General features: G+C 35.4%; 1 protein-coding gene across 2 annotated transcripts in view; it reads left to right on the top strand.

Moving 5' to 3' along the window:
* Nucleotides 1-21,847, top strand: part of GKAP1 (G kinase anchoring protein 1) — a 78,530-nt gene that overhangs the window by 11,881 nt on the left and 44,802 nt on the right. For both annotated transcript variants that reach the window (XM_077749540.1, XM_077749539.1), the window contains exons 2-6: nt 371-623; nt 1,888-2,031; nt 12,311-12,388; nt 16,018-16,141; nt 18,495-18,517. In XM_077749540.1, coding sequence (XP_077605666.1) covers nt 414-623; nt 1,888-2,031; nt 12,311-12,388; nt 16,018-16,141; nt 18,495-18,517 — 579 coding nt within the window. In that variant the 5' untranslated portion in view covers nt 371-413. The remainder of the gene's footprint in view (nt 1-370; nt 624-1,887; nt 2,032-12,310; nt 12,389-16,017; nt 16,142-18,494; nt 18,518-21,847) is intronic.

The following is a 21,847-nucleotide window of genomic DNA, read 5'->3' as shown; positions in this document are numbered from 1 at the left end:
AGTTGTATATTGCTTACTTAGAAAATAATAATATTGGCAGTAGGACTATGGGTATGAATCCAAATATTACTAAATCCAAGGGCTCCTGGATGGCTCAGTTGTTTGAGCCTCCAACTCAGTCTCAGCTCGGGTCTTGATCTCAGGGCCATGAGTTCAAGACTGGTGCTGACCACTGCATTGGGCTCCACACTGGGTGTGAGGCCTACTTTAAAAAAAAACAAAAAGCAAATTATTACTAAATCCAGCATCAGGAGAAGTGTGTGTGTGTGTGTGTGTGTGTGTGTGTGTGTGTTTATGTGATGTTCTAGAATCTAGAACAGATTTTACTGAACATGTTTACTCATCTGCCTCCTCTTCTCCTTCCCTACAGGAATTATTCTTGACAGAAATATTTTAAAATAGAAATCGTTACAATGGCTTCAGCAGTACTTAGTTCTGTTCCCACTACTGCTTCTCGTTTTGCTCTATTGCAAGTAGATAGTGGCAGTGGTTCTGATTCTGAGCCTGGGAAAGGCAAAGGCCGGAATACTGGAAAGTCTCAAGCAAGCAAATCAACTACAAATGAGAAAAAGAGAGAAAAAAGAAGAAAAAAGAAGGAACAGCAACAGAGTGAAGCAAATGAGGTAACAGTTATAACTATTTGTGTCTGCTCTCCCAGTAGACTGTGAGCAGAAGTCCAAACCAAAGGGTCAGTGAGGACCGGTCTCTCTCTGAGACTCTGAGTAGAGCCCTTCCTAGGCTCTTCTAACTTCTGTGTCTGCATCATTCAGTCTTTGCCTCTGCTGTGACTTGGTGTCCTTTGTGTGTCTCTGTCTTCACCTCTTCTAATAGGGACAACAGTCACATTGGTTTAGGACCCATTCTCATTCAGTGAAACTATATCATAAGTTATCTTGATTATGTCTGCAAGATCTTATTTTCTAAATAAGGTCACATTCATGGACACCCAAGGGTTTTAGGCCTACAACATATCTGTTAGGGGATTACAATTCAACCCATAATAACTTCTTAATGGTTTTCTCTCTTGTTTCAACTACTACATCTCACATAATGATGATATGACTGTTATTGAGACTGGTTTAGCCAGTCAAGTTTTAGTTCATCATGTTACTTTGTGGACTAGGCCCTATATTTTTAAGGACTAACAAAGTAGTTACTAGAGTTGTTAAGCTACCTTCTGTCACTGTTTAAACTTTTAAATTTGTAAGCCATTGAACTTTAATCTTTTTGAACCCCATTGTTTTGCTTTTTTAAAAATGAAGAAAAATGAACTATAGTTGACATACAGTGTCATGTGTATATATTTTTATGTTATTATAAGAAAGGGATTGTTTTAAGTACTCTGCATCTGTTGACACATTTAATAACAGCACAATAACCCTGTAATAATCAGTAATGACCAGGTATCATTATCCCCATTTAAAATTTTTTTCTATATTTGAGTGTAGTTGACACATAACGTTACATTAGTTTCAGGTGTACAATATAGTGATTCAACAAGTTTATCCATTATGCTGTGCTCACCACAAGTCATGCAATGCCATATTAGTTTCAGGTGTACAACGTAGTGAAAAGTACACTTGTTATCTTGTTTTTCACTCCTGTAAACTTCTTCCTTAAGTAAAGCAGAAGCATTAAAATGATGGTATAATAGAATACAGTCCATTTTCACTTATTGTTTCATTTAGAAACCCACCAATATTATCTATATGCTGGTGAAGTTATTATTTTACAAAGATTAAGAAAAGCACAAATAGTGACTCTGAGCATAATGAATGGAATAATTTTTAGAAGTATAAGAATATTATTGATTTCTTAACAAAAAAATCATTAGTATTCTAGGATTGGTAGATTGAATTTAATGTTTTTTGTTCATTTGTTTCATAGCTCAGGAATCTTGCTTTTAAGAAAATTCCCCAGAAATCCTCCCATGCCATTTGTAATGCTCACCATGAGCTTTCATTACCAAACCCAGTGCAGAAGGATTCACGAGAAGAGAATTGGCAAGAGTGGAGGCAAAGAGATGAACAGGTACAGCTAAGTAAATCAGACTATTTTGCTTTGTATTTTGATGAATGTATGCATTTTTATTTAATTATTTTAAAAGTTTGTTTATTTTGAGAGAGAAAGAGAGAGTGTGTGGGGGAGGGGCAGAGACAGAGAGAGAATCTCAAGCAGGCTCCATTCTGATAGCGCAGAGCCCAAGGCAGGGCTCGAACTCACCAACCATGAGATCATGACCTGAGCCTAAATCAAGAGTTGGAAGCTTACCTGACTGAGCCACCCAGGCACCCCGAATTTGTGTGTTTTTAAAATGGCAGTGCATCTAAATCCATAACAACACTATTCTGAGGAACATTTTGTGGTGGATTAATTCACACATCTTTGTTGATTTTACTAAAACGTTCTGTTTTTCATCTACTAGGAAAAGTTTGATATATTTGTTATTTTTGTTACTTTATGCAATTCAAAGCAGTTATTTTGTGAGTTTTTAGTTCATCTGCCTTTTTACAAATGAGGGAGAGATACAGAAGCTAAAACAACAGGATTAAGTTATTTCAAGTGAAAAGATGAGTATTTGTAGGGTCAGAGGTCTCTTGTTAAAAATAGTCACAGTTTTGCTTAAAAAAGAAAGACTTTGAAGGTAAAACTTCCTCTTCAACTTTGATATCAAATAGAGTATGACATTTAGTTTCTTTAACTTATTTACATGATATTTTGTGCTTCTATTAAATAAATATCAATAACCAAATCAGATAGGTAATATTTAAAACCAGTCAGTTTCTTTTTGTGTGTGAGGTGTTCAGGAGAATAACATGCTAAGCCTAGAATGTACTCTAGGAGATGCTGGATGTATGAGAAGTGAATAGTTGTTTATTTGCTTACCTGTTAAACTGTCAGTTGATCCATTGGGAAAAGGTATTGTTTTAGCAGATATTTGGCTTAGTAGAGTGCTATACCTATCCTGCTTTCGTTACCAGTTTTAAAAGAATTAGAGTATACAAAACTATGCTCTTAACACATCAGCTGTATTAGTTATCCCATTTTCATTAGGATTTTGTAGTGTCTTATGCTCATCATCACATGAGTCAGTTATTACACAAGAGCCTTAAACAGATGCCTTTTAAAAGATATTTCCAGGCAGTGGTATCTGGATAAATTGTCTTGTGTTAAACCCTCTAGTTTTTATTTGATTATTTCTTTTTTTCCTTCCACGGCATTCATTATGACAAATTTTTATAAGTATAAATGTAATGATCTTCTTGTTTAGACAGTAATAAAATTTACCAGTGTCTTCACCAGAGAGAATTTCTCCCAGTGGTCCTAAGGGCGCTGGAAAATTAACGAAGGAAAACTACTCAAACTTGCACCAAAATCCATTTTGTGTAATGTGGGAACTTGAGCACAGATATTTGGTTGCACTTCTTCCTTCGCCTACCGATCACTGCCAGAATGACCAGGTAATTATGAAAAGGAAATAGTTGATATGATCCTTTCCCTGTACAAGAATATCATCCCTTGCTCAGGAACTTTGAGGAACTTTTGCTGGATACACTATTGATGGGCCATTTAGGAAAACCTGGTAGGATATTTGGAAGTCTCACTTGCAGGAAAATAATGAAGGTCATGAGAAGTAGAGTAGATGCTAGGATAATTAACACCGATGAATGAAAAGAGATAAAGGCAGGCCTTGAAACAGATAGACAGTAAACCATTTGGAATCTATTTTACTGTGTGGAATAGCAGATTTTAAAATAGGGACCAGGCAGTAACTAAACTAGGCAAAAAGCCTATAGAATGGTGGGGGTTCTCCCTGACACAATAAAGAAACAGCACAATGAGAAATTCCAGTATTGAGGGCTGAGCCAGACAAAAAGCTGACTACAGAAAGCTCGCCTGTTATGTGGCTACTTTTTTCAAACACAAAAGAGAAATTATGCAAAGACCAACTCTCCTCCTCCTAAATCACCAAGGTTGATTTTAGGCTTCCGCAAAGCCTCAGCATAAAATCTGAGAGTTGGCATCAAATAGCAACCAGGTGGATGGTGAAGGGGCATCCACTCCGGTGAGCATCTACATATGAGCAAACAGTGGATCTTAGTTGCTCTCATCTTAGCTGAAGCAGTTTGTGCCACGCAAAAGGAAAAGAACATTGTACTTAGTGTCAAGAGTGAAAACATACTTTGAAAAATGTTTTATTGCAGGGAACAGAAGTTGACTGTAGACAACACCTGTTCTTTTGCCTTAATGAAAACCAGGGGGCTAGAACATTTTGTAAAAGTCAAGGGGATTAGTAATGTCATCTAATAAGGTGAGGTAAAAAAGTGGCAAAGAAGTTGAAAGAGAGGTGGATGAGATAAAAAAAATTGGGGAAATAAAATTATAGAATAAAATTTCATTAGAAAGACTAAAGAACAGAGTATACACTGAAGAAAATTAAGTCACTTGTATGAAGGAAAATTTGAGATACATTTTGCCAGTAGAATCAACCTAATAGATTGGAACACAGAACTGAAATCCAGCAGAGGCATAGTGTGCCTAAAACAAGTAGAATAGAGGCAGTCATTAAAGATAATGTTGATAAGCTAAGGACTTAAATCTGAGCTTGAAAGAACTTAAGCCTTTTTGAAAGGATTTTTTGGGAAAACTTTTAAAAATTCTTTTTTAGGGGTGCCTGGGTGGCTCAGTCAGTTAAGCCTCCGACTTCGGCTCAGGTCATGATCTCACGGTTCGTGGGCTTGAGCCCCGCGCCGGGCTTTGTGCTGACAGCTAGCTCAGAGCCTGGAGCCTGCTTCTAATTCTGTGTCTTCCTCTCTCTTTAACCCTCCCCTGCTCACACTGTCTGTTTCTCAAAAGAATGAATAAAAACATTAAAAAATTTTTTTAATTCTTTTTTTAAAAAGTTTTTAATTTTAAGAATGAGAGACTCAGAAATAATANGCAAACATATGATATTTGTCCTTCTCTGCCTGACTTATTTCACTCAGCATAACACCCTCAAGGTCCATCCATGTTGCTATACAAGTAGGCCAGCTACTTTAAATGGCAGAATTAAAATGTTAGGACCAAGAATCCCATATTTAGCCAAGAGGTCATTGTTTTGAATGCTAAAAAAATATAATCCCAGACATGCATGGGCTAAGGAGGCATACTGCCATTATCCTTTCTGCAATTTTTTCTGAGATACACTCTTGCCAATTAAGGCAAATCTACATAAAAGAGCACAACAGTTGGAAACTACCATGGCAAACACTGAAGATAATTCAATACATAATTAAGTAGTTTGTAAATGGCTATTAATGAGAACATAACTCACATGAAGGGGGTGGGGTGCCTGGGTGGCTCAGTTGGTTAAGCGTCTGACTTCAGCCCAGGTCATGATCCTGCACTTTGGGTTCAAACCCTGCATTGGGTTCTGTGGTGATAGCTTCGAGCCTGGAGCCTGCTTCGGATTCTGTGTCTCCCTTTCTCTCTGCCCCTCCCCTGCTTGCACTCTGTCTCTCTGTCTCCCAAAAATAAATAAATATTAAAAAGAAACTCACATGAAGAATTTGTCTAAAATGAAATCCTTGTTTTTGAGCACAAAAATTAGTAAGGAAGTAGGTTGGAGAAGACAGTAGGTATTTTTAAATTTTTCATATTGATGACAAGATACATAGTTCCAAGTGTGATTTTTTTTTTAATTTAAAGAGAACTATTTATACCTAAGACTTTTCATTCTAAAAGTTTTAAATCAGTTGAAGAAAACGAATTAAACCTGGTCCATATAAGCAAAAGTTAGAAAGTAAAGGAAGATGCAAGGAAGCTTTTGAAATAAGGTATGAAAAAGGATAATAGACAAATACTTTGTTCTATAAATAAATATAAATCGTTGAATATACCTATTAAAAGACCAATAGGGACAAACTGCCTGGAATACATTTTGATCTTAATTCTTACCTTTTCCTTAACATTAAAAATTGTGACACGTTGACCCTGAAAGAATAGGTGCAGGCTATTCAAGATACTGTATATTTTGCTGAGGTATGCTACAAAAGCTGCTAGAAATTGTATAAGATAATCTTTTATGCAATGTTAGTGTCTTTAGAAATGCTTGTATCTCATTTTCCATTTCATAGACTTGCATCTGTCCCAGTATACTTCAGAGTGGAAAGACAGCCTTATATTTCCTATTTCTTTGCAGAATGGTACACATCAAAAGGAGGTATATGCTTCACACTTGAAATGGGCAGATTTTATGTGATATGTGAAGTATGTGAATTATATCTCAGAAAAACTGTTTTTAACAAAGATGAATTTGCCATGGCTCTGATTTGGTCATATTTATAAATTTTACTACTTTTAATATTGAATTAAGATCAAGAGACATACTGTTCAGTAATACCTGTTGCCTGGGAATAAATCTGTGGAGATATTGTTCAGGTATAGTTATAGCGCCTTTATCCACTCATTCCAGTGTACCTTTTTGTAACTCTGTATCATAGCTCAAAAATATTTAACTGAATAGAAAAATTACTTCTCGTGGTAAGTTTTCAGTGATTAACCCATCAAAATTTATCGTGTATTCTTCCTCTTAATGATTCAAACTGCACATCACTGATTTTGTCCGGCTCCGAAGTGGTATATCTGCTAGCATGTGCACAATAGTAATTGTTCCTTCACATTGCATCCTCTCCTCCATTTGTTTAAAGGTGTTTCACCAATAGCTGGTTTGTAAGTATACTATTTGTCGTTAGCCTCATGGCTGGGATAATAATAGCTTTGGAAATTGTTTGACTTGCATATGTGTCTCTTGAACAAGTACAAATTCAAATAAATCCTCTGTAGTTTTTGGCTCTTTCTTTAGCAACAAAATTCATCCCTTTTGTTCTGGAAAAAGCATTACTTGGTACTTGTTCTGCAAAGACTCCTACAACTCATTGTGCTTTGAAAGTGAAACAAAAACTGTGGTGTCTTCAGGCCACTGGTCTGCCCATGTTTCATAGCAGACAGCTAGGAACAAATAGGTTGACTCAACAAAGCAAAATTTCAAATACTCACTGTCTTAATTTTCTGTTTATAATTTTCCTTTTCAGTTGCTTATATGGTATCACTCTTGTCCTGACACAGATTTATATTTCTATATTCACTGTATTAGCATCCTGTTCATTTAAAAATTCATGGTGTTTTTTATAAATTGCAGTGTTTATAGTTCTGTTTTCATGCCTACTTTTAATCCTTCAGTAAATCATTAAACCAGTTTTGTTACTTGGAGATAAAATAAAGCATACAGCAAAAAACTACAGACAAAAAAATGTAAACAACACTCCAAAAATAAACCAACACTAAAACAAAATTTTAAAAAGGAGTGCCTGGGTGTCTCAGTTGGTTAAGCGACTGACTTCAGCTTAGGTCATGATCTCACGGTTCATGAGTTCGAGCCCTGCGTCAGGCTCTGTGCTGACAGCTCAGAGCCTGGAGCCTGCTTCTGATTCTGTGTCTCTCTTCCTCTCTTTGCTTCTACCCCTCTTGTGCTCTGTTTTTCTCTCTCTCAAAAATAAACGTTAAAAAATGTAAACAACACTCAAAAGCTATGAAGATACATTAACTAAAATGAATTGAACCTGAAAATTAGTGTGTATGCATAGATCCAATTTTTATAGAACATTGACAACCTTTAAAATAATAATGTTCAATAAGACTGTTAGAAGGTTTCTGGGAAAATTAATTCTGCTTTCCAAATTAGTGAAAGATGGGTGGTCCACCCTCTGAAGATCATGGAGTTAGAGGATCACAGGGCACTGCTGCTGCTGTAGCTAAATAAACAGTTGGCTGCAAGCGTTAGAGGTCTTGAGGATGATGTTCTATGTTGTGTTATAAAACCCTGTTTCCGTGATGCCTGTGGGAAATGAGGAGTAACTCTTCATTTGGAATTGGTTTTGCTTGAATTTAAAACGGGTAAAACTGTTACGGTACTTAGACTTAACAATAATTTTTAAAAATCTAGTTCCAAAATGTTTACTGTCCTGCCCATTTTTCGTTGGTTCTTCATACTCTTTAACTGATCATACGCCCTTGAGCTACAGGTTTGTTTAAATAGAAAAAAAATGTTTTACTACTAGATGGGGAGTAGGAGGCAATGAAAGAATCCAAAAACTAAGGGATCTGAAGTACTCCATTTGGGGCACATATAAGTGTTTTCCTCAATCTGATAGGCATTATAGTGCCTACTGTTTCCTCTTTGTCTTCCTTTCCTCCTCCTACCATAAATGATGAGGAATTCTCAATTTGCAAGCCTAATAGAAGACACTTTTGAAAAATCATGGTGGTTTTTGCATTTTCTTGCCTGGTACCTGTCTTTTAGGCTCAGACTTTTCTCCTGCTGGTTCTGCCTGTACACATTCTGATGAATTAGGTTGACAACTATATTTATAGTAGTAGTCTTATGATTCATTAGTGCTGTAAGTATGTTTAGAGAATTTAGAATCATGTTTACTTTCTCTTTCTTGAGGTTTTATTCTTATGCTGCCATTCTCCCTGGATCAAAAATCTTATCTTTGATTCACTTTTCTTTCATACTTCATGTTCAATTAATGTTCTAAAACTTGGTGTTCTTTTTCTAAGATACAGCCTTCTTTATTTTCTGCACTTTTATATTCTGGTTCTATATGCGGAGATTACAGAGGGTTAGCCAAACACCTTTATTTTTCTAAGGTTCCAGTTTATTTCTTTTCTTTTTTTTTTTTTTAATGTTTTTTATTTATTTGTAGGAGAGAGAGAGAGAGACAGCGTGAGCAGGGGAGGGTCAGAGAGAGAGGGAGTCACAGACTGAAACAGGCTCCAGGCTCTGAGCTGGCAGTCAGCACAGAGCCTGACGCGGGGCTCGAACCCACGAACCGCGAGATCATGACCTAAGCGAAAGTCGGATGCTTAACCAACTAAGCCACCCAGGCGCCCCCAGTTTATTTCTTTAAAATTACTTTTATCAACATTTCTCTTTCAGCTGCCCTTAGTCCCTAATTTTTAGGGAGTGTCTGGAATTTAATTCTCCCCTGCCTAAGCAACCTCATTTTCCACTATTTGCTAGCATAGAGAAGGGGAATTCTGATTTAGTGTTTGTAACTCTTGTGGCAGGCAGGCACTGTGCTAGGCACTTTACATGTATTAAGAGCTTTAAATCTTCAAAAGTACCCTGTAAAGTTGATATTTGTTTCCTTTTTTATATATGAAGAAACTGAAATTTACAGAGCTTACATAATTTGCCCAAGGTCGCAGCTAGCATACATGGAATCGGAATCCACCTGTGTGATCTCCCAAAGCCTGGGTTTTGTCCACATCTTTCTTGTATTGAGTTCATATCTTTGTTCACCTGGCTCTTTCCTCCTGAGCTTCTTCTATTCCCTTTTCTACCTGTCCAAATTATATCTGTCATTTAAGGACAAACTTCTATTAATATCTTTTCTGTATGCCTCTCTGAATTTTGTTATTTTTTTCTCTCCACTTTTGTAGCACTTTCAACATCTTACTCTATTTCCTGTACTTCATATGTGTTAGTCCCGAACTGGAGTAGAAATTCTTTAAGGACAAAAGCCATACATATGCTGTTCTTTAAAATCCTACAGGCAAAGCACGTGGAAGGTTCTCTCTCTCTCTTTTTTTTTTTAAGTTTATTTATTTTGAGAGAGCAAAGGCAAGATAAGTGGGAGAGGGGGAGGGAGAGGGAGAATGCCAGTGCAGAGCCTGAGGTGGGAGTCGAACCTATGAAACTGAGAGCGTGACCTGAGCTGAAATTAAGAACTGGACACTTAACCAACTGAACCACCCAGACGCCCCAGGTTCTCTGTTATCTTATTGGCTGATTGATCATTACAGATATTTTTGTAAGATTTCTAGTTTCCAGAAAGTTTAATTGAGATTTAAATCATTTTTGCCTACTTATGTTTCCTTGTATACTAGTTTATGTTAATAATTTAAAGTCCTAAGCTGCTATTTAGAATCAAATGCTGAAGAGAGCCATATTTTTCACTTTAAAAGTTCTAGTTCATTCAGTTTTTATCATGCTGTTAGAATCAGCTACTTGTAATATTTAAGTGCTGTGAGTTAATGGGAAAAAGAATAATGACATCTTGCAAGACTCTCAACTCTCTAACCTGTTCTCCTGCCTGCTAACTTATTTTTGGAATATTGGTCAGAATATGTAACATATTGGAAATAATATTAAATGCCCTTTTTATAAATGTTGACTGTCATTAATATGGATTAAAAGTCTAGTGGCAAATTGAATCAGCTTTGTTCAGCATAAAGTTAAATAGTTTTGTTACTTTTTCTGTGTTGGGATGACTTCTTGGCTTTACATACAGAGAAATATTTGTACTCAGTTGGCTTTGAGTTTAGGTGGAGAAATTGATATAAATTTTTTTGTGTAACACATGAATCCAATTATTTTTTACCTTATAACTGTAGATTGTTTTTGAATATCTCTTTGTATTATAAATAACTTATTTTTCCTGATTATTACTAATTTAGATTGAATTAATCTCTCAGTTTGTTTTAGTTATTTTATAGAAGTATGTACAGTTTATTCTGGGCTTACCATGTTTTCTACTGCTGTAATCCCTTATTCACCATTTTAATTATTTTTTAATGTTTATTCCTTTTTGAGAGAGAGAGCGCGCATGAGAGGGGGAGGAGCAGAGAGAGAGGGAGACACAGAATTGGAAGCAGGCTCCAGGCTCTGAGTAGTCAGCCTGATGCAGGGCTCGAACCCGCAACCTGTGAGATCATGACCTGAGCCAAAATCAGACACTTAATCGGCTGAGCCACCCAGGTGCTCCTTACCATTTTAATTCTAATTGCATTTTTCTCTGAGTTAGATTAATATTTTTCTGATAAACCTAAGTTTCTCCCCTGTCTTTCTGTTGTCTTGGTATAGGTTGAGATGAGATACTTTCAAAAAGGATGATTGGGTTAAGAATAAAAGCTTTAGTTAGTTCATGGTGTCCAGTGTTACCATTTTTCTAATTTTTAAGTTGTCACTTGGAAATATATCACTCCTTTTTGGAGCTGGTTTCTGGTTTTTCTTTGTTTGTTTTGTCATTAAGCAGTAGAAATCTGACTAGCCTTGGCAGAGATCATTTGTTGAAAGGTTTCATAGATTTGAATTAAGAACTAAACAAGCAGGCCTTGGGGAAGATAGAAACTAAGAATTCTGGAGCACTTAGAGGTGTGAGCCAGTAAAACTAGTACATGCTCATTTGTAGGGGACTGTCGCATCAGATGACCCACTTGCTTTGTGTTTGTTCTCAAAATTTAATTGCCAGGAGATCAAAAGAAGAGTTGGATCCCTTGCCCCCACACTATTATTGACGATGGTTGCTTGGATGTTTGTGTGGGTTGATATAATTGGCTCTCCTACTAGAATCATAGGACATTGGGATGAAGTATAGTTATTCACAGGAATAAAGGAAGGGTTTCTGGACAGACAGAAACGAGATATCTGCTGAATTTGTGCTTTTATTATCTGTCTACATAGGTCAACACATGCATGTACACAAGTCCAGGAAATTTATTTCCGTTATGTTGTGACTCTCCTGTGTTCAGCTGCAGACATAACCTTACCTCCAGTGGTAGAAACCCGAAGTCCCACCCAACTACCGTAGAGTTTGGCAATTAAGTAATTCTTGGAGAGTAATTTGATTAGAGGGTAATGGAAGCTAGATTGTAAGAAGTTGAGATTGACTGGTGGGAAAGAGGACCTAAAAGATAGAGATCACAAATTAAAGAATCATTTTTTTATAGTATTAGATTATATTAAAGGTAGGGTGACCAAATGAAAGGATATGAGTAAAGCGATGCACTATAATTATGCTGTTACATCAGGAATTATATACCAGGACGTTTGGCCACCTTATTTAAAGTTTCCGTACCTGTGGATTAGTCTATATTAACGGAATGGTATGTTTTATGATGCTGATTATGTTATTTTTCAGTATTTTTGAGCAGTAATCCCTATTACAATTTTCTATGTCCTAAACTGGATACCATCGTTGACATCTAATACATTGTCAATTTCTTTGTAAGTTTTTTTTTTTTACTAAAGCGAAAAATTGATTTATAATACATAATTGACGGTGAATAGGGAACTAGAAACCTAAAAATTGGAAGTTTTGCTTTGGTATCTTCTGTAAAATATAGGGCTCCCTGCTTTGGAATGGAGAGATAACTTTGGAGAACCTGGATTGTTTTATTAATGCATTTGTTTTTCTTTCTGTATATTGTCATAGTTCTTTTGCTTGTGTGGTATAATTGTGAAACTTTCTTTTTGTTTTAGCTCACATCTGAAATGTTTGAAGCAGATCTTGAGAAGGCATTGTTGCTAAGTAAATTAGAATATGAAGAGCACAAAAAGGTATTTACACATTTATTGATTTAGATATTTTAGAAGTTTAAGTGTTCAAAGTTTTGGACCAACCTTCCTGAATTTTGTATAAAAGTTCTCCATTCAAGTTTGTCCTAAAAATTCATCACCATAAAAATATTATTATGAAATTTTTATAATAAGATTACTCCTCAAGTTTTGAGAGGCAACAAAAACATTCAGACTAAACTTTGGTGATTTGGAATGTTTCCTTAAGAAATTCCTCTACCTGGGTTGAGGTTCCCACTCCTTTTTAAGTTTATTTATTTATTTTGAAGGAGTATGAGCCAGGGCAGGGATGGGAGAGGAGGTAGCAGTACAGAGAGAGACAGAATCCGAAGCAGGTTCAGTGCTGTCAGTGCATAGCCTGACGCTGGGCTCAGTCCCACAAACTGTGAGATCAGGACGTAAGCTGAAATCAAGAGTTGGATGCTTAAACTGTGTCACTAAACTGTGATGTTGGCTTATGTGCTGAAAAGCATTGTATATCTTGTAACTAACTATAGGAACATTTAAGTAAAAGTAGTGTTGCCTTCCAGTTTCTGTATTTAAACAGAGCATTTATTATTTTCATATAATTTGACATTTTAGTCCTTTATATGTGTTGGGAATTTTTTTGGTACATAAAATTCATTCAGTTTGTGATTATAGTTGATCATAAATGACCCTGGTCATGCTTATGGGCCTTTAGACTATGTCATTGTACACTAGCTCCTTCAGTTAACATGAAGGGAAGAGACGAATTAAAATTCACAGCAGATGATTTTGCTTTCTATTTATAGTTCAAGGTAAAAGGATGAAAGTTGCCAGTGGGTGGACTTTGTACATTGTGTATGTTAGTTTCGTTTCCATATCCCTATTGCTGTTATCGAATAATAAAGACTAACTATAATCCTTATTGTTAGGTGTCCATTTAAGCACAAAGCTGGCGGTTAGAAAAATGGATACAGCTAGCTTTACCGTGATTTAATCATTTAAATGGACATTCAGTTACACTGGAAAAGTGTAAAAAGAAAATGTTCTCCTGACTTGCTTAATCAGAGATGAAGTGTATCAAATAGATTATTGTCATACAATAATGATTTACTGTTGTGAGATATATGTGTAGATTCTTTTTTTATTATTATTTTTTACATTTATTTATTTTTAAGAGACAGAGTGAGACAGAGCTTGAGCGGGGAAGGTTCAGAGAGAGGAGACATAAAATCCGAAGCAGGCTCCAGGCTCTGAGCTAGCTGTCAGCACAGAGCCTGACGTGGGGCTTGAACCCACGAACTGTAGATCATGACCTGAATTGAAGTCAGACACTCAACTGACCCTTTATTTATTTAAAAATTATTATTAATATTTTTTTACATTTATTTATTTTTGAGAGACAGAGCATGAGCGGGGGAGGTGCAGAGAGAGAGACACAGAATCTGAAGATATATGTCTAGATTCTAAAGCTAAAAGAATTGCTATATCTTTAGAGAAGTAGAGTAGATGGGGTTGATAAAATACCATGATCCCAGCCAGTTTTCTTGGCACAGCCATAGGTCTGCTACCCAAAAGCATTGGTTCTGTCGGACCGTAATGACTCCCAGAGAAGGGAGGAATTCCTTTTGTATGCAGTGGCTAGTTTGATGTGATTACATTGATGTAGTCATTGAGTTTTAAGTCAGTATCCCAATAAAATTACTATAATTATTTTAGCTTAGCTATCTTTATGTTAACTAAAGTTTGGGATGGCATTTTCTATTCTGTTCTATTACTCATTCAGAAAATATTTTTTTTGGATAGCCAGAATGTACTAGGCACATAATACAAAGATAAAGATACGGTCCCAGCCTTTGAGTTTAGTGGAGGGAGACATACATATAATTATGGTGTATAGTATCGACAGATGAATGTTCTCAGTGCAGTGGCAATTCAGAAAGATGAAAGAATTTTCTTTGCCTTTAATGGGGATGAGTTTTAGAAAAGGATTCTTTTTTTTTATGTTTATTTATGAGAGTGTGCACACGCACATGCGTGCACACAAGCGCAGGGCAGAGAGACGGGGCACAGTATCTGAGCTCTGGGCTGACAGCACAGTCAGCCCAATGTAGGGTTTGAACTCATGAACTGTGAAATCATGACCAGAGCTGAAATCAGATGCTTAACGAACTGAGCCACCCAGGTGCCCCTACAAAATGATTGTTAAAGAGGAGTCCTACTAGGTGTATTAAAAGGTCACAGTGTAGGCAAGAGAAAGTAGGCATTGTCAGGGAAGGAGTAGCAAGAATACAGGATATGTGTGTATGAGAGTGTATAGGATAGTTGATTTGGAGATGCTAGAGACTCTTTCTGAAGGATAGGATATAAAGGATCTTGTGTACCAGGCTAAGGAGATTGGGCTTTATAAATGTTGGCAGAGAGCTATTGAGTATTTTTAACTTTTAGATTGATTTCAGGTTTTCATTTTAGAAATTCATGCTGTAAAAGTGTAGAAGATGGATTGAAGGGCTTAAATTAGAGGGTGTTGCAATGTCCAGCAGAAGCTAGAGAAATGACAGAAGGTGTGAGGAGAACAGATGTAAGAGATCTTTAGGAGATAAACTCAACAAGACCTCATGACTAATTTGTATATAGTCTGTAGGAAGAGCAGATAGAGGTGACTCAGGTTTCTAGTCTACAGAGTTGTGTGATGTAGCATTAAACAAGGTGCTTTAACTAGAGGATCCAGTAAGGAAGGCAGGGTGAACATATTAAGCTTGGAGATGTTTACTGAACATTCCAGTTGAGTTGTCTGTACATACAAAATTCGTAAGTGTATAATTAGAGCTTTACATTTTGAGAAATGATGGGTAAAAAGCAAAAGAATTGTTTAAGAATGGAATAATGATGAGAAGAGTTTGGAGAAGTGAAGTCAGTGATGGAGACTGAAGAGTAGTTCGAAGTCTATTGAGGAAACTAAGAGGTGTTTGAAAAAATAATGTCTTTGGATTTGGCATTGAGGGGGAGGTTGACCTTAATTTTAGTGGCCGAGAACAGAGGAAGCCAGATTTGACGGGGGAGGTGAGAAAGGAAGTTGACTAGAGATGATTGTCTTAAGTTTGGTCCCAAAATAAAGAAGAGGTGGCAATGAGGAAAGATTATAAACCAAGGTATAGCTTTTGTTTTCATTTTAATTTAAACATTAAAATCTCTTAAACGAGGCAAGAGATTGAATTTATAAATAAAAAACAGCTATCTTTTCATACAGTTTGGCTAGCTTAAAGTGTTGACTTTCTAAATCTTTTTTTTTTTTTTTAGTTTATTTATTTTGAGAGAAAGAGAGACAGAGAGAGAGAGAGAGAAAGACATTGTGAGCAGGGAAGGTGCAGAGAGGCGGAGAGAGAGAATCCCAAGCAGGTTCAGCACTGTCAGCATAAAGTTCTGTGTGGGGCTCGAACTCCTGAGCCTTGAGATCATGACCTGAGCCAAAATCAAGAGTTGGATGCTTAACCAACTGAGCCACCTGGCTGCCCCTGAAGTGGTTGACTTTTTAATTTGCTATTTCTCTTTAAAAAATAAAACTTTAAGAAATACATTACCTAATGGTATGTTCATATTTTTACTAGTGTTAACCAAGTTTAATTATTGTTGGTAATTCTTTTTAGGAGTATGAAAATGCTGAAAATGCTTCAACTCAGTCAAAGGTTATGAATAAAAAGGATAAAAGAAAGAATCATCAGGGAAAAGACCGGCCTCTCACAGTATCACTAAAAGATTTTCAATCTGAAGGTAATATATGTATGAAATCTATTACACTAGAGAAACTATTATAAGTCTTTTTATGTGTAAGTTGTAAGTTCCTTGCTAATTTTTAAAATAAGTAAGAATTGTTTTATTAATGTGTTTCTGAGATTGTGAAAAGTGTAGCCCTGTTTGGAAATAAACAACTGGGGCAGGGGAGGTGGGTAACTTAAAAGCAGTCACTAAATCCTCATAAAGCTTCAGTATGCATTTATCTTTTTGTAACTGAATTTGTCCATTTTCTAAAACTCACTGAAAATAAAAATTGTATTTGTAGTCTTTGAGTCATCTTGAAACATTATTATTGTCCTTATACCTAAAGTGATTGGACTTAAACTAGACCAGGAATAGTATCTTCAGATTTCATCCATTATTGGCCAATCCCTTCAAATTATCTGGAACTATACCTCAGAAAATTAAAATACAATTTTTTTGGAGACTTATTACCAGAAAACTTTATAACGTCATTTGTATTTTTTTATTGAACAGAAAGACAAAGAAATTGAAGGCATACCATAAAACACATTGTTTTTGATGTGGGAAATGGTGAAAACCCTAAGTCTGTGCTGTAAAATATGGTAGCATTCATATGTGGTTATTTAAATATAAACTAATTAAAATGAACTAAAATTAAAAATTCCTTAGTTAGCCACATTTCAGGTGCTACATGTAACTAGTGGCTTCTACATTGGACAGCACAGGTATGGAACATTACCATCATTACAGAAAATTTTATTGGATGGTGCTGTTCTTCTGTCAGAATAGTTGCTGACAAAATGAACAGCTGTTTGTTTATTGACACAGTGCTCTATTTGATTCATATGAATTTATTCCTTAATACATTGGGCGTTTGTTCTGTGAGAATTAATAACACTATAGCAATAATCTAAAAAGAAAAATACAATGAAATACTTTTTCATTTTCAGAAACAAGCCTATCTGTGAAATTAGGAATACATTTAGAACATTATTTTGCTTTGGTTTAAGGATCAGGACAGTTTTTCCTATAGTCTGCCTCTCTTACTAAGTGGTTTTTTTGTTTTGTTTTTGTTTAGAAGTTGAAAGAAGAGATGTATATTAAGTTTCTTATTTGAGGTTAAAAGAACAGGTGTATGTTAGAGTTTTCAATTTTGGTATGAAAGATTCTATATAATATGTATTTCATTAAAAACTAGGCAGAAACATGAAAAGAAGACTTTTTTAAACTTTGTAATTTTTTTTCATATGTTTGATTGTAAGTACTATGTAAATGTATTAAATGGATTGAGAAAGACATCAGTATGATGCTGTGATTTCAAGATGTGATTAAAACAGTCATTATTATTCCTCAGCTTCTTTCATCACATTGTATGCTAAGTAGAACACACTAGAAGAATGACTTTGATGTTAGAATAAGTAGGAAATTAGAAATAAATAGGATTTGGTAGTTTGAGCTAAAACTTGTGATTTTGGCATTTACTGTACTTGTAGACTCTGTTCTGATCAACAGATGCTTTAGAGAACTGGGCCAGCTTTTAAATTCTCAGTCATAAGAATGCTATTCTATTAAATTATTGTTAGTCCTTGAGAATAGAAAATTTCTGCTGTGCGTTAGAAACAGTGTTAGATATCCTGATTATCTCTAATTTAAATCTGAACACTTGCTCCCTCTTTGTACTTTAGTTTCAGCCTTGTATCTGTATGGACTCCCTTATGTCTTTTCCTCATTCTGTAATCCTTTTCTAGAAATGCTATGTTGTTACTAAGTCAGTGATTTGTGTAATCTGGATATATTTCTTGTTGCCTTCTTTTTTGTATTCATTTTATAAATATACGTCAGTTTTTAAGATTTTTTATAGTATTGGCAAAACACTATGATGTATATTTTTAAAACAAACTAAGAGGCTTAAAGGACACAAATTACTATTCTACTTTTTTTTCTACAAAGGCAGTGACCTGTACAATTTTGCAATTATAATACCCTGTGATTTGATTTTAGACATATTTGTTCCCCACGTTGTCCAAAACACAATTGTGTAACCAAAAACCTAAATTATTTGGAATTCAAATGTGTAAAATTTAATAATACCCTGTGGTATACGTGGCATTTACTGGGATATAAAACATAGTCCCTAAGCTGAGCAAATAGTAATTATATGTTGAAATTTAACATCTTATCCCTAGAGAAGAAATCTGATATTTTAGACAATCCCCAAATGACTTCTGTAACTCTTATTATACTTTTGAAATTCTCCTCAATTACTTTGTTTAAATATTTTTACATACTGGGTATTAATAGCTATTGATAAAGTACTGTTAATTTTCTTCAGTGAAATGTCACCATTTTTTTTTTTCATTTACAGATCACCTTAGTAAAAAGACTGAGGTAAGTGTTATTGTAACCATCTTTATTCTAAAAAACACTTGATGATTTTAGGAATAATACTTCAGTGTTTGGCAGTCTTTTTTGAGATCTAGCTATTTAAAGGACAACCCATAGATTTGTGTGAGTGAATTCAGTCATGTTTCTGGCAGTTATAAGGATGTAAAATAAATTACAGTGGATTGAAAATACAATTTGCATGAAGGAAGTATATTATTGGTTTTAGTATCCTAATTGTGTGTGTGTGTGTGTGTGTGTGTGTGTGTGTGTGTGACACCCCCCCCCAAAAGGTTACCACATGTAAGCTTAAAATTTTAGGGAAAAGTGGTATAACACTCCAATATTTATTGAAGACATCCTAAAATCATGTTTCACGATGTTTTGTAATTATGGAAGTTGTGAGGTGAACTGTGATTCTGTAGTTTGTAGCTATGGATCATATACTACTATTACCATTCACCATCACAAGGTAGCGCCACCCACATAAAACTTCCTAGGGTTATTGATTAGTTTTCTTTGTTAAGAAGAAAAAAGCTTGGCTCAGTCGCTTAAGTGGCTGACTTCAGATCAGGTCATGATCTCGCAGTTTGTGAGTTCAAGCCCCACTTTGGGCTCTGTGCTGACAGCTCAAAGCCTGGAACCTGCTTTGGATTCTGTGTCTCCCTCTCTGCCCCTTCCCTCTTCCCCCTGTCCCACATGCTCTGTTTCTCTGTCTTTCAAAAAATGAATAAACATTAAAAATTTTTTTTTAAGGGGCGTTTGGGTGGCTCAGTCAGTTAAGCTTCCTGATTTCAGCTCAGTCATGATCTCGTGGTTTGTGAATTCAGGCCCCATATGGGGATTTGTGCTGACAGCTCAGAGCCTAGAGCCTGTGTCAGATTCTGTGTCTCCCTCTCTCTCTGCCCCTTCCCCGCTCATGTTTTGTCTTTCTCTCTCTCTCTCTCAAAAATAAAGATTTAATTAATTAATTAATTTAAAAAACCCTCCAGTACCAGATTTTATAAACCTTTTAGAATTGGAGGTAGTACTATAAAATATCTTCTAATATTGAGGGAGTTACTAATAAAATGTTATTTTCACTTCTTTAGGTACTAACGTGAAAGCTTTGCTATTCTCTTATGTATATATTCTTGTTAGTAATTCCATCAAATGATTTTTTTAATGGTCAAATGTTCCTTGATTTCACTTTATAGTATATAAATGGTTTTTGACCATTTTTGTTCTTGTTTAAGGTCAGGGAAATGAAATCATCTCTAAGAAAACCATACCTGAATAACCCTGACTGTAGTAATACTATAGTCCTTAACTTTGCACACAAGCAGAAAATTGATATATTAAAACAGATGGTAGAAATTTTTTTATTTAAAAACTACACAGGGCTCCTGTGTGGCTCAGTTGGTTAAGCGTTAAACTTTGGCTCAGGTCATGATCTCACAGTTCATGGCTTCGAGCCCCGCATCAGGCTCTGTGCTGAGAGCTAGCTCAGAGCCTGGAGCCTGTTTCAGATTCTGTGTCTCCCTCTCTCTCTGCCCCTCCCCTGCTCGTGCTCTCTCTCCCTCTCTCTCAGAAATAAATAAAACATTAAAAAAAAAAACCCTACAGTCACCACTTCTTAGATTAAAATTTAAATGACCACAAATACAGTCTGATTATTCATTTTATGTTTGAAAGTGGAAATCCTGTACCTTTTGACTGATTCTATTTTTTTAATCTATTGACTTCTTTGGAGGATACCTTTATGCAAATGAGAAAGCAGATACAAATGGTATGCCTTATTCCTAAGAGACTAACAGCAACTGTTAATAGAGGGAAAAATAATTTTTATAAACTTTTCCATGGTTATTTTTCCTGCTTTCCTGATTTGAAAGAGGAAAAATTAATTCAGACTGACAGGATCTCATCTATTTAATATATTTATTCTAGTTGTATTTAAACAGGCAGAGGTATGTGACATAGTATGTATTTTGTCTTTCATTATATTTTAGAACTGTGTTCTGATCATCTTCTGTTAAAGATAATATGATAGGTAATAAAATTCACTTTGAATAATCCTAATGATTCAGACATTTCCTACTTTTGTAAATGCAGTCTAATTATAATTTATTTCCTACATAACTATTTTAAGAAACTGGTCAAAAGAACATGTAATTCACATTATCCTTTGACACTTGTTAAAAATATACCAAAGTTATGTTCATTTCCATTTGAGATATTACTCACTTTCTTGTGACTTGAATGTTTAAATGTTGCAATGGTTATGCCATTGCTCTGGAAATCTAGAAGAACTTTATCAAAGAGTTCAAAAATAAGCCTGAAAAAATATTTCTGATTTCAAATCTGAAATGGTATCTGCTTTCTACTCCTAAAAATACATCAGTCTTTGTTATATTGTATACTCAATAATTGACTTAATTCTTTCTATCTCTAATATGTTACTTATGCCAAATATTTTTTTTCCATGGAACTTTAAAATTCCTAACCTCTGTTGAGAACAATATACATCTCATCCATACTTAAATCAGGTATTTAGTGGATAAAATTCAAAAGAGAAAAGATTTTTTTTCCTTTATTATAGATGATGAGGGGTACTTCCCGTGTATTCCTCTAACCAACTAAACTTGTTCTTGGATTACATCATTCCCTGTGCTTTCTCCATCTGTCTTGATTTTGTGTTATTAATCTCAGTGCTTTCTTTCCAGTCCCAATTATTTATAATCTTTCTCACCCTGAAACAATTAGAATAAAAGTGACATTATCAGGAGTAGAAGATGGGAACAAGCTTTCTTCATTAAATGTCCAGGACATACTGGCTGCCACTGCTACACCAGTCCCCTACCCACTCTTCACTACAGTATAGTCAAAAATATCCCATGAGAATTCTAGACAAGAAGAATGAATAATAGAGTAGATGCTTGTATATACCTCTTAGAAACCTTAACTAATCATGTGTTTTAAGGAACATTAATTGATCCTTAAAGTTGTTTTTGTTTTTAATTTTATTATGTTTTTAAAAAATTATTTTTAACATTTATTTTTGAGAGGCGGTTAGAGACAGAGCATGGTCAGGAGGGGCAGAGAGAGAGGGAACACAGAATCTGAGGCAGGGTCCAGGCTCTGAGCAGTCAGCACAGAGCCCCATGCGGGGCTCGAACTCACAACTGCAAGATTGTGACTTGAGCTCAAGTCAGATACTTAACCGACTGAGCTACCCAGGTGCCCCTATTGTGTTGTCTTTTTAAACACCATTGCTGCAAGGTGGAGTATCTCCTAGCTACTGCTTTCTCTTCAGCTCCAATTTTATCTTGCTTTCCTAACCCCAATCCTTCTGGTACC

Source organism: Crocuta crocuta, unplaced genomic scaffold, assembly GCF_008692635.1.
Source record: "Crocuta crocuta isolate KB4526 unplaced genomic scaffold, BGI_CrCroc_1.0 scaffold99, whole genome shotgun sequence".
Lineage (NCBI taxonomy): Eukaryota > Metazoa > Chordata > Mammalia > Carnivora > Hyaenidae > Crocuta > Crocuta crocuta.
Note: the sequence above shows the minus strand (reverse complement) of the source record. Positions and strands in the feature narration are given on the sequence as shown.